At 43.7% G+C, this 13,078-nt stretch overlaps 1 protein-coding gene across 1 annotated transcript in view; it reads right to left on the bottom strand.

Moving 5' to 3' along the window:
- VIT (vitrin) overlaps positions 1-13,078 on the bottom strand; it is a 116,164-nt gene that overhangs the window by 90,233 nt on the left and 12,853 nt on the right. The window contains exon 2 of the mRNA XM_004466032.4: positions 5,612-5,681. Coding sequence (XP_004466089.2) covers positions 5,612-5,663 — 52 coding nt within the window. The 5' untranslated portion in view covers positions 5,664-5,681. The remainder of the gene's footprint in view (positions 1-5,611; positions 5,682-13,078) is intronic.

Here is a 13,078-nt window from a genome sequence, read left to right as displayed (position 1 = left end):
TAACCTTTGGCATATAGGGTCAACCCTCTCAGAGCAAGCTGACCACCTGGCCTTTCCGAATCCATGGGGGACAGGTCCACCGCTCTCAGGACTGTGGGGTGCTGATCTTAACTGCCATAACCCTTGGAGAATGTGCTCCACCCTCTCTGTATCCTGGGGTGGCAAAACTCTCCCAGAACATCACGTGGGAACATCCACTCTCTTCAACTGCTGGTGCAAACTCATCCTCTCTGTACACATGAGTGGTTCCACTCTTGGCCCAAGGTGATGTCTTAATTCTACATCTCAGCTCTCATGGTTTTACTCTTGTTTGTCCATTTTAGTCCAAGCTGACAGTGGTTTTGTTCATACAGTTCTCTCAAAAATCTTGCTGGTTTAGCATGCGAGAAGCAGGGGTCCAAGCCATCAGACAGTTAAGACTTTCTACAAGTCTTTCCTAGATAACTGCATCTTCATTCCTGATTTACAAGTTCCAAGTTTAGTTAAGCCCTTCAATGGAGCACTTTCATCTGAGAGCTTGATTTCCAGGGGCTTGGAATTTCCAGAGGTAATTTCTGTTTTCTTTGTCCCTGACCGTTCAGTTCTGAGGATATCTCTCTCATCTAGCATTACGCTATAAGCTGCAAGCAGAAGCCAAGCCACATTCTCCCGGTTTACTTCGGAAATTTCTTTAGCTAAATGCCCAGGCTTGCCATTTTCAAATTCTGCCTTCCAGAAAACACCAGGAGTTAATCTTGCTAAGTTCTCAGCAACTTAATTTTTAAAAATTAATTAATTAATTAATTTATTTATTTCTCTCCCCTTCTCCCCCCCACCCCAGTTGTCTGTTCTCCGTGTCTATTTGCTGTGTCTTCTTTGTCCGCTTCTGTTGTTGTCAGCGGCACAGGAATCTGTGTTTCTTTTTGTTGCGTCATTTTGTTGTGTCAGCTCTCCGTGTGTGTGGCGCCATTCCTGGGCAGGCTGCACTTTCTGTCACGCTGGGCAGCTCTCCTTACGGGGCACACTCCTTGCACGTGGGGCTCCCCTATGCGGGAGACACCCCTGCATGGCACGGCACTCCCTGCACGCATCAGTACTGCATGTGGGCCAGCTCCACACGGGTCAAGAAGGCCCGGGGTTTGAACTGTGGACCTCCCATGTGGTAGGCGGATGCCCTAACCACTGGGCCAAGTCTGCTTCCCTCAGCAACTTTAAAGCACAGATCGCCGTTCCTTCAGTTTACAATAATAGTTTCATCATTTACTTCAAAGGCATCATAAAAAGTCTCTTTAGTATCTGTATTGCTATCAACAGTCTCTTTAAAGCACTGTAGGTCTTTTCTTCCAAGCATCTCACAATTCCTCCAAAAAATACTCCTTACCCATTCATAAAACCATTCCAGCATTTTGGTAATTGCAAAAGTACTTCCCCACTCCTCGATAGCAAATTCTGTATTAGTTAGCCAAAGGGGTGCTGATGCAAAATACCAGAAATTGGTTGGTTTTTATAAGGGTACTTATTTGGGGTAGAAGCTTACAAATACCAGATACTATAAAGCATAAGTTACTTCCCTCACCAGTCTATTTTCACGTGTTGGAGCAAGATGGCTGCCAACATCTGTGAGAGTTCAGGCTTCATGGGTTCCTCTCTTCCAGGGTCTTGCTTCTTCCTGGGCTCAGGGTTCCTCTCTTTCTAGGGCTTGCTTCTCTTTCATCTGTGAGCTTTCTTTCCGGGGCTCTAGCTTAAGGCTTCAGCATCAAACTCCAACATTAAGAACCCTCAACTCTGTCCTTTGTCATGCCCTAATGACGTGGCCCAATCAAAGCCCTAATCATAACTTAATCATGCCCAGGTACAGACTAGATTACAAACATGATCCAATATCTACTTTTGGAATTCATAACCATATCAAACTGCTATAGAGGTCATCCCTTTATTTTATAGGAAGAAAACCAAGGTCGAGGTTGACACCTTGGTTAAAGATACACAGTTATTTGTGGAAAGAATTTGGAGCCAGAATCCAAGTCTGCTGACTTCAGTCTTAGCCTCTTTATTCCACTCGCTCTGGTAAGTGCACATGTTGATCGTCCATGGTTCTCCAGTGACCATGGCAGCAGCAACTTCTGCTGTGTCATACATTTAAGTGTATTTAAAACTAACATGCTAGCTCTGATACCTATTAATTAAACATTTAATAGGTGTTAATTTAGGGGGCTTTGGGGGGATCATTTGGATGGTCCTGATACCTTAAAAATTCAGCATCCCTAAGAACAGTCACTTATTTTACAATATTTACTGCATGCCTATGAGATGTATCTCCAAGTCCTGGAGATACAACAGTGAGCAGACATATCTCCTGCCCCCAATGAGTTCACAGTCTTTGGGGGAGCCAGACCTGTGATTAGGTGAGTACAATGCAGCTATAATGAGAATAAGCACAGGGTGCCAAGGAAGCTCCTAGGAAGACGGCCTGATCTAATGGGAGGGGGCCGGAGGAGAGGAAGCTTACTAGAGGGCTGTTGTGGGTGTTGTCCTGATCCCCAGTACCTGTAAATGTGACCTTATTTGGAAATGGGGACTTTACAGATGTAATCAAATTAAGGTGAGGTCATACTGAATTAGGATGAGCCCTAAAGGCAATGTCTGATGTCCTTGTAAGGAGAGAGAGACTTGGAGACCCAGAGGGACAAAGACACAGCGGGAAGATGGCATATGAAGACAGAGGTAGAAATTGGAGCAAAGCAGCTACAAGCTAAGGAAGGCCAAGGATTGTTGATAACCACCAATAGTTAGGAGGTGTCAGGGGACAGATTCTCCCTCAATGCCTGAGGTGTCCCGCTGACACCTTGATTGTGGACTTCTAGCCTCCAAATTGTGAGAGAATAAATTTCTGTCGTTTTAAGCTGTCTAGTTTGGGGTAATTTGCTATGGCAGCCCTATATCCCTAGATACAAGGACAGTGAGGTAGAGGGTGGAGGGCATGCATGGCAGTGAGAGGAAGAGCATCCCAGGAAAAGGAACAGCACGTTCAAAGGCCCGGAGGTTAGAAATGACATGGCCCTCAGGGAAACTAGAAGTTTAGTGCCAGGGCAAGGGCCATGATGAGAGATGAGAGCCAGAGAGGCCAGCGGGAGTCGTATCAAGAAGGCTTCCCAAGTGGGAAGCGGACGTGGCTCAATGGATAGAGCATCTGCCTACCACACAGGAGGTCCACGGCTCATACCCAGGGCCTCCTTGTCCCGTGTGGAGCTGGCCCACGCACAAAACTGATGCATGCAAGGAGTGCTGTGCCTCTTAATTAAAGAAGCTTTAGATTACATAAATGTTACAGCGAAAATATAGGAGATTCCCTTATACCCCACCCCCTCACCCTCCCACACTTTTCTGCATTAACAACATCTTTCTTTAATGTGGTACATTTGTTAGAATTGATGAACACATATTGAAGTATTGCTACAAACCATGCTCTATAGTTTACATTTACAGTTTACACCTGTGCACCACAAATTTTATAGGTTTTGACAAAATGTTTAATGGCCTGAATCTGTCATGCAGAACAATTCCAATGCCTCCAAAATGCCCCGTGTTATACCTATTCTTCCCTCTCCCTCCCCTCAGAACCTCTGGTGGCCACTGCTTAGACTTAGTCTTTTTTTGAAGATTTATTTTTATTTATTTCTCTCCCCTTCCCTCCCTTCCCCCCGCCCAGTTGTCTGTTCTCTGTGTCCATTTGCTGTGTGTTCTTCTGTGTTCACTTCTATTCTTGTCGGTGGCACTGAAAACCCATGTCTCTTTTTGTTGCATCATCTTGCTGTGTCAGCTCTCCGTGTATGCGGTGCCATTCATGGGCAGGCTGAACTTTCTTTTGCGCTGAGCTGCTCTCCTTTCAGGGTGCACTCCTTGCACGTGGGGCTCCCCTACGCGGGGGACACCCCTGTGTGGCAGGGCACTCCTTGCACGCATCAGCACTGTGCATGGGCCAGCTCCACACGGGTCAAGGAGGCCCGGGGTATGAACTGTGGACCTCCCATGTGGTAGGCAGATGCTCTAACCATTGAGCCAAGTCCGCTTCCCTTAAGTTTAGTCTTTTTTTTTTTTTTAAATTTTTATTTTTTTTTAATTGACTTTGTAATAATATTACATTAAAAATATATATGTGAGGTCCCATTCAACCCCACCCCCCCACCCCCCCTCTCCCCCCCCAACAACACTCGTTCCCATCATCATGACACATCCATTGGATTTGGTAAGTACATCTTTGGGCACCTCTGCACCTCATAGACAATGGTTCACATCATGGCCCATACTCTCCTCCATTCCATCCAGTGGGCCCTGTGAGGATTTACAATGTCCGGTGATTACCTCTGAAGCACCATCCAGGGCAGCTCCATGTCCCAAAGACACCTCCACCTCTCATCTCTTCCTGCCTTTCCCCATACCCATCGTCCACCATGTCCACTTTTCCCAATCCAATGCCACCTCTTCTATGTGGACATTGGATTGGTTGTGTCCATTGCACCTCTATGTCAAGAGGAGGCTCAGATTCCACCTGGATGCTGGATGCAATCCTCCCATTTTCAGTTGTAATCACTCTAGGTTCCATGGTGTGGTGGTTGTCCTTCTTCAACTCCATCTTAGCTGAGTGTGGTAAGTCCAATAGATCAGATTGTAGGTGCTGGAGTCTGTTGAGGCTCAGGACCTGGCTATCACATTGTCAGTCCAGAGATTCAAATCCCCTAAATATATCTTAAACCCCAACATTAACTGCACCTCCAGCACATTAGCATGAAAGTCTTATGAAGGGAGATCCCATCTGAGTCCAGATTCATCACACATAAACACCATTTCCAAAGAGGGGCCATCTGCCCTGGTAGTTAACCCCATCGGCCATGACCATAACTCCCATGGGTCTCTTTAGCCCTCAAAGGAACCAATATCTGGGGGTTGTATCTGCTTTATCTGTCTCTCTGACTCTGCTCAGTTGTGCATGAGGGCAATCCTTCTGCCAGCCTCCAGACTCTTTTTTAGAAACTTGTAGCCATATAAACTCATTTCTCCTTTCCATTTCCCCCTTACTTTAGGTCAAACATTAAGCTTAGTCTTAAACCCACCAGTACTGCTCTCCCTTCCAGCCTATCTGCTGCCCCATGAGGACCTACCTCAAACTGCATTCTCCCCTGGTGATGGTAGATAAGTTTAAAGTGTTTCATCTCTAGAAGTGTGAATCACCAATGGTACAAGTGAGGCCATATCTGGTGGTGGTAATAATTTTGTGGCTGTGAAAATTAAGAATTGAAAAGATCCCTAAATTCAGAATCTGCAAATATGTTCTGCCTGAAATATTTGCCAGTTGCTGAATATACTTGCAGATATGTGTTTGTATATGTGTGTATAATATGTAATATATAGAGACCCACATATGTAATACGTAAACTTACATTATATAAAGATAAAAATACCTACATACCCTGAATTACTAAACATTCTCACTCATTCTCTCAAATGCTTAGCATAAAAAGATATGCTGTATTATTTATATGCTATGTCTTGGTTTAAAACTTTTCTTGGCATGCTTATTTGTATCTTAGGAAATGCTAAAAGGGTATCCAGATACACCTATAAAAGTACTTACCAAGGAACAGTTCAATAACAGATGCCTTCATAGTGTGAACAACAATCCCCATAAATATCAGAATGGTACCCTGGAGGGGAAGAAACAAGAACATCATTGTATTTCAGCCAGAAGTTCTGAATTGGACTCGCGGAGTGTGGGAATGGGCCATATCACTTTGCACTGCCCTCTGGAGTCTTCGGAGTCCAGGCTATGGCTTTCTTTAAGCACCTTGTGGAGGTGGCAGTGGCTGGTCCCACTGGTAGCCCGAGAATTTGTTCTCAGTAAGAAAACTCCTTCTAACCACCAGACTCCTGTTCTTTAGAGACTCCACAATTTCAAGAATATGTCCAACCGGTCTTCAAGTTAGCACAAAAGCCATACATGCTTTATTAATAGGAGAACATTTCTAGATGCCAATAATCAATTCGTTCGCCATCCATTCAATACATATTCATTAAGTGCCTTTTATGTGCCTAGGTATTGTTAGGGATAAGCTTTCAAAAAATGGAATAAAAAACAGTTCTGGCACTTAAAAATTGCGTGTGCAATCCATTTCACAATTTGATGCCTAAAAAGCTAGGTTATATTTTAGAAACAGCATGATAAGTCATTTTGTTTTTGTCTTTAATTAGAATGAGAAATTCCAGAACAATTTATATGTTTTTGGGCTCAAATGTTTAACTTTTTTATGGGATAAATGCAGCCTGCCAAGCTGCCCTATCAGACCCACCTACCCAGACCCACTAATTGGCTATTACTATTCAGCATTGCAGATTTCATCTATGATTCTCTTGAGTTCTCTCTTTCTCTCATACCCCACATCCAATCCATCGGCCAAGCCTGTTGGTTCTACCCTCATAATATGTCCTAAATCTGAGCATGTCTGACCCTCTCCGCCAATGACACCTGGCCCAAGCCGCCACCCTCTCTCACCTGCATTATGTCAGCCTCTAAACTAGGCTGTCTCTCATGTCCTCCATGGATCACAGTAAACGAGAGCCCATGGAAATAAGTCAGATAAGGTCACTGCTCTGCTCCAAACTCTACAGTGGGTCCTACTTTGTGCAGAATAAATAGAAGCCAAAGTCTTTACAGATGCCTGAAGGCCCTTCTTGATTTGGCAGCCATTGGCCTCCCTTGCCTCATTTCCTCGTATTCTCCCTTACTGTCAGCTCCAGCCACACTGGTCTCCTGGTTGTTTCTTGGACATGCTTCCTACCTCAGGGCCTCTGTGCTTACTGTTTCCTCTGCCTGGATACCCTTCTCCAGATAAGCCCACCGCTTGCTCCCTCATTTCTTTCAAGTCTTTGCTTTACTATCACCTCTCATGAGGCATTCCCTGACTCCCCTAACCAGCCCCCCCCCCCCGTTGGCACAGTCTAGCCTTTCCTTCTGTATGTTTCTCCCTGCCACTTGTCACCTCTGACATCTCTAGAATTCGCTTATCTGTTTATTGCTTGCATCCTCACCAGAATGCAAACTCTGAGGGCAGAGATTTTTATACAATTTTTTTAAACCGCTCTATCACCCTCTCCTAAAACAATACCTAGTACATTGTAGGTGCTCCGTAACTGTGTTGAATCAGTGAATGAATAATTAGGGCTCTCACCTTTCCCTACAAAATAAAAAAGGAAATAAAACAGAGGGAAAACGATTTTGTGAATATATTAGAAAACCACTGACTTGTACACTTTATAAGTGTGAATTTTATAGTGTATGAACTGTATCTCAAAAAATAAATCAAGAAGGTATTATTGATCATCAAAACAGACAACAAAAAAACATAAAAAACAACACAGGGAAGATGAAGAGCAGAGATTCTACCAGGCCTGTCCAACATCTTTAGAAGTCAGAATGTGACATGTTCTTTTTTATACTGAGATGGATGGCTGAAAATAAAGAGGATTCCAGAAATCGCTCTAATCCCAGAGGCGCTATCACCCAAGTGCTGACTCATTAGTAATGGAACATGACCAGAATTGCTCTGGTCTCTTGGAATCAGGCTGTTTTGAGTTTCTTTCTCATCATTGCAGTTTCTCTCCTTCCTCAGTCCATTTACTCATGCACTTAAAATGTAAATGTGCCTTTTGAAACAGGTGGGAAAAAAAAAAATCTCGCCCCCCCTTTCCAGAGGCTGGAGGGAAAGTGAGGAGAGGACCAGCACTGTTAAGCGGTCCCCCACGGCGGGTGGGGGGGTGTCCAATGTCTCAGAGCCATGAGGCTCACAGGAATGTCTGGAGCCTTAATTCCTCAGGTGCTCACCAGGGTTTTGTTTTTTTTTTAAAAGAAACAATAGGGGTTCCCAAAAGAATTCATATATTTATGGATTCTGCAATGAGATGTAATAGAAAGAATTCTGAGTATGAAGTTCTATTTAGGCATATGAACCTGGGTTAGGAAGGAAAAATATACATTAATGTGAGTGGAGTAGCACAGCTAATTGAATTAGATCTCTTGTTACCCAGAGTCAGAAGAGAGCAATTGGTAATAAGTAATAATATTATCTTATATGTATGAAGTCCTTCACAGTTTTTAAAGTAAAGCAATTTCATGTGCATTCCCAGCTCTGTGTGTCTATCTTGTTCAAAGTTATGTACATAGAGCCTGGAAGAGAGCTTGGTGATGGGTACACAGTAAATGTTTGTTGAGAAAATGAATAAAAAGGAACTTGTTCTTCCCATTAAACCTGTGAGAACAGCAGGGCAAGCATCATAACCCCCATTTTAAAGACAAGGAAATTGAAGCGTGGAGTGGGTAGGTGACTTGTTCAAGATCATGCACCCAAGGTTTCAAGATATGCACCTCAGGTTTCATGTCTCCTGATCCTTCACCCCTTTCTTTATTCCCTGATGTAGATAAATGATCTGCCTGTTGCTTCTTTGTTGACATTAAATAACATGCAATGGACTTTTTCTTGGATTTCTTTATCAGGATATTTAAAGTTTACAGATAAGTGGGAAAATTGCTTATCAGTTAAAGATATATAAGAGAGGGATGCACACTGTCAAAGGTAGAAGGGAAAAAGAATTTAAATAGGGAAAGCAAAGACCACAGTGGGGGAAAGGGGAGAGGGAGACTTGAAGGTCAGAGCTGATAAAGGAAGGGCAAAGATTAAATCAAGTCCTGATGGGAATCTAGTGTGGCAATGTTTGCAACAGTATCTTGAAGTTAGAAAGGCTAAAACTGAAAAGACTAACCATACCAAATGCTGGTGAGGACGTGGAGCAACTGGAAGGCTCCATAGCTGCTGATGGGAAAGTGAAATGGTGCAACTACTGTGGAAAACAGTTGTTGGTTTCATGAGAAATTAAGGCACTAAACATATCCCTACTATACAAGGCAGCCATACCAAGCCAAGGTATTTACCCAAGAGATATGAAAACATATGTCCTTATAAAGACCTACACATAAACGTTCAGAACAGTTTCATTTGTAATAGCCCCAAACTGGAAATAACCCAAATGTCCATCAACAAATGAGCGGATAAGCAAATTGTGATTTATCCATACAATGGGATACTACTCAGCAATAAAAAGGAAGAGACTATTCATATAAACAACAACATGGATGAATCTCAAAATAATTGTGGCTGAGTGAAAGAAGTCAGACATAAAAGAGTACATTCTGCTTGATTCCATTTACATTGTGGCTAGAATGCAAAATAATCTACAGTGACAGAAAGCACATCAGTGGTTGCCAAGGGCCAGGGGCTATAATATGTTAATTATATCTTTGTGGAAAAAGGTGAAGAGAGTATTTATACATACATTTTTTATCATAGAGTGTCTCTTGGAGGATTCATAAGAAACCAGTAGCAGTGGTGGTATCAAGAAGAGAACTAGGGAAACGGACTTTGGCCCAGTGGTTAGGGCGTCCGTCTACCACATGGGAGGTCCGCGGTTCAAGCCCCGGGCCTCCTTGACCCGTGTGGAGCTGGCCCAAGCGCAGTGCTGATGCGCGCAAGGAGTGCCGTGCTACACGGGGTGTCCCCCGTGTAGGGGAGCCCCACGCGCAAGGAGTGCACCCATAAGGAGAGCCGCCCAGCGCGAAGGAGGGAGCAGCCTGCTCAGGAATGGCGCCGCCCACACTTCCCGTGCCGCTAACGACAACAGAAGCGGACAAAGAAACAAGACGCAGCAAAAAGACACAGAAAACAGACAACCAGGGGAGGGGAGGGGAATTAAATAAAAATAAATCTTAAAAAAAAAAAAAAAAAAAGAAGAGAACTAAGTAAGTAGTGATCATAGATGGGAGGGAGTCTTACCATTTTGTTCTATTTAAAGCTTTACCCTGTGCACATATAGTAGTGTAGCAGTTTGATAAGCTTATGAATTCTAAAAACAGATATTGGATTATGTTTGTAATCTGGTCTGTACCTGGACGTGATTAAGTTATGATTAGGCCTTTGATTGGGTGTTGACTCTCCACCCCATAGATAAAAGGCATGGCAAAGCACAGAGTTGGAGGGTTTTTGATATTGGAGTTTTGATGATGGAGTTTGATGCTGAAGCCTTAAGCTAGAACCCCAGGAAGTAAGCTTACAGAGGAAAGAGAAGCAAGCCCCAGGAAGAGAGGACCCAGGAAGCCTGAACCCTAGCAGACATCAGCAGCCATCTTACTCCAACATGTGAAAATAGACTTTGGTGAGGGAAGTAACTTATGCTTTATGTCCTGGTATCTGTAAGCTCCTACCCCAAATAAATATCCTTTATAAAAACCAGCCAATTTCTGGTATTTTACATCAGCATCCCTTTGACTGACTAATTCAAGTAGTAAGTTAGAAATTAATAAAATATAAATAAAAAATAAGAAAATAAAAAATAAAAACCCAAGTTGACAGGAGCACTACAGAGGTACCACCACCACCAAATTTAGCAGTGATTCAATGAACACACATGGGATGAGGTTCACAGAGCTTCTTCAGACATGGTCTATTGGGAAAACTTAACATATATGGGCAACGTTGATGTTAAATGAGAAGCTCCAGTAATCTCCTAACCTGGTTTCTGGTCTCCCTTTCCTCTAGTTGGAAAGCACCAGCCTTGCAAAGTACAGGTCTGATTTTGCATTCAGCTGCTCAGAACTCTTCTTCATAGTCCACTCATTCCCTACAGAAGTGCATTAAAAACTCTCCATGAAATGGTTCCAACTTACTTTTCCAGCACCACCTCACCACAATTCTTTCTGTTGTTCCCAGAGGACCCAGACTTTTTATCTTTTCTCCACATGCTGACACCAGTGCCTGAGCCTATGCTCTTATTTTTCTATCTGGAATCCTTTGCCATCCTCATCTACCTCTCATGGCCTGTTCACCTTTCAAGGTTAAGCTCATGCATACTTCTTCTATGTAACTCTTTCTGATCTCCCAAAGTCAAAATTCACCTTCATTTATGCATTCTTAATCATTCTAAAACAATTGAGTATGTACTGTGTGCTAGGCAGGGAAAAACAAGAACATGCACTAGTCACAACTAACCTTTATTGAGTATGTACTAAGGGTCAGTGTATTAGTTAGACAAAGGAGTGCTGATGCAAAGTACCAGAAATCTGTTGGCTTTTATAAAGGGTATTTATTTGGGGTAAAGCTTATAGTTACAAGGTCCTAAAGAGTCCAATTTAAGGTTACTTCCTTACTGAAGTCTGTTGCCATCTGTTGAAGCAAGATGGCAGGTGACTTCTGCCTAGTCTCTCCTTCCTTCTTCCTCTTAAGGCTCTGTTCTCTTTGGCCACTATCAGGCAAATGGCTCATCTCTCTCCAGGCCCCAGGAGAGGGCTCAAAAGTGGCAAAGTTCTTTCTCTTCTGTGTCTATGGAGCCCTTGTGTCTTCTTCTGTTAATCTTTTTTTTTTTTTAAGACTTATTTAATTTATTTATTTCTCTCCACCCCCTTGTTGTTTGTGCTCACTATCTGCTCTCTGTGCCAGTTTGTCGTGTGCTCATCTTCTTTTTAGGAGGCATTAGAAACTGAACCTGGGACCATATCGTGTGGGAGGGAGGCACCTAATTGCTTGAGTCACCTCTGCTCCCTGCTTATTGTCTCTCATTGTGTTTTTCTCCTTGTGTCCTTTCATCACATCATCTCATTGCATCATCTTGTTGTATCTGCTCACCATCCAGCCCACCATGTCAGCTTGCTCTGTTGCTCATCTTCTTTAGTAGGCACTGGGAACCGAACCCTTGTGGTAGGCAGGCACCCAGCTGCTTGAGCCACATCTGCTTTCCTGTGTATGTTCTTGAGTGAGTGTCTGTTTCTATCAGCCTACCAAGGGGGCGGGGACTCAACCCTGAGTCATGCCCTACTGACGTGGTCTAATCAAAGTCTGACTCTTGATTTAATCCAGTAAATGTAAAGCCTTTGAATTAAATACAATCAAAGGGTATCATGCCTAGAGGGAACAGACCAGTTTACAAACATAATATCTTTTTTGGAATTCATAAATAATATCAAACTGCTACAATCAGTAATATATTAACTTATTTAATTTTCCTTACAATCTTATGAGGTAAGGACTATTTCTCTCCTTCATTAGAAGGACTAAGGCACTGGGAGCATGCTGGGGTTAGGTAATTTTCCCAGTCACAAGGCTGGTAAGAGGAGGAGCTGAAGTTCTAACCAGGCATTCTGTGTCCAGAAGCTCTGCATTCCACTACTTGTTGTGGCTGTTCCAAAATGAGACAGACACCTATTTCATGTACACCCTGCTTTGATTGGTCTGCAGGGGGGGCCAGGCATCACTTTTGTTTTAAAGCTCCCCAGGTGCAGCCAGGATCAAGAACCTCTGCTGTAGAGGGTGTACTGGCGGCCAGTGTGTGAAGGGTAGGTGTTTATATATGGTACCTGGGCCTGGAAGAGGCTTGAATGAGCTTTTTTTTTTTTTTTTTTTTTTAAAAGATCTATCTATCTATCTATCTATCTATATATCTATCTGTCTATCCTTCCCCACCCCTTCCCCCACCCCTGAACCTGCCCAGCTGTTTTTGCTGTGTCCATTTGCTGTGTGATCTTCTGTATCTATTTCTCTTTTTGTCTTCTCATCTTTCTCCTCTAGGATTCACTGGGATTCAATCCTGGGGACCTCTGATGTGGAGAGAGGTTCCCTATCAGATGCACCACCTCAGTTCCTGGTCTCTGCTTCACTTCACCTTGACTCTCCCCTTCCTCTCTCTTTTGTTGTGTCATCATCTTGCTGTGTGACTCACTTGCACTGGCTCACCATGCGGACACTCGGCTCACCACGTGGGCACTGGCTTGCCATGTGGGCACTCGGATCACCATGCGAACACTGGCTTGCCACACGAGCACTCACGTGAGCATTTGGTTTGCCACGCGGGCACTCATGTGAGCATTTGGCTTGCCACGTGGGTACTCATGTGGGTGCTTGGCTCACTGCATGGGCACTTGGCTTACCCCATGGGCTCTCGGCTCACCACATGAGCACTTGGCTGCTAACACAGGAACCCACATGGGCACTTGGCTCACTGCACG

Source organism: Dasypus novemcinctus, chromosome 17 (genome assembly GCF_030445035.2).
Source record: "Dasypus novemcinctus isolate mDasNov1 chromosome 17, mDasNov1.1.hap2, whole genome shotgun sequence".
NCBI lineage: Eukaryota > Metazoa > Chordata > Mammalia > Cingulata > Dasypodidae > Dasypus > Dasypus novemcinctus.
This window is presented reverse-complemented; position numbering and strand designations above follow the sequence as displayed.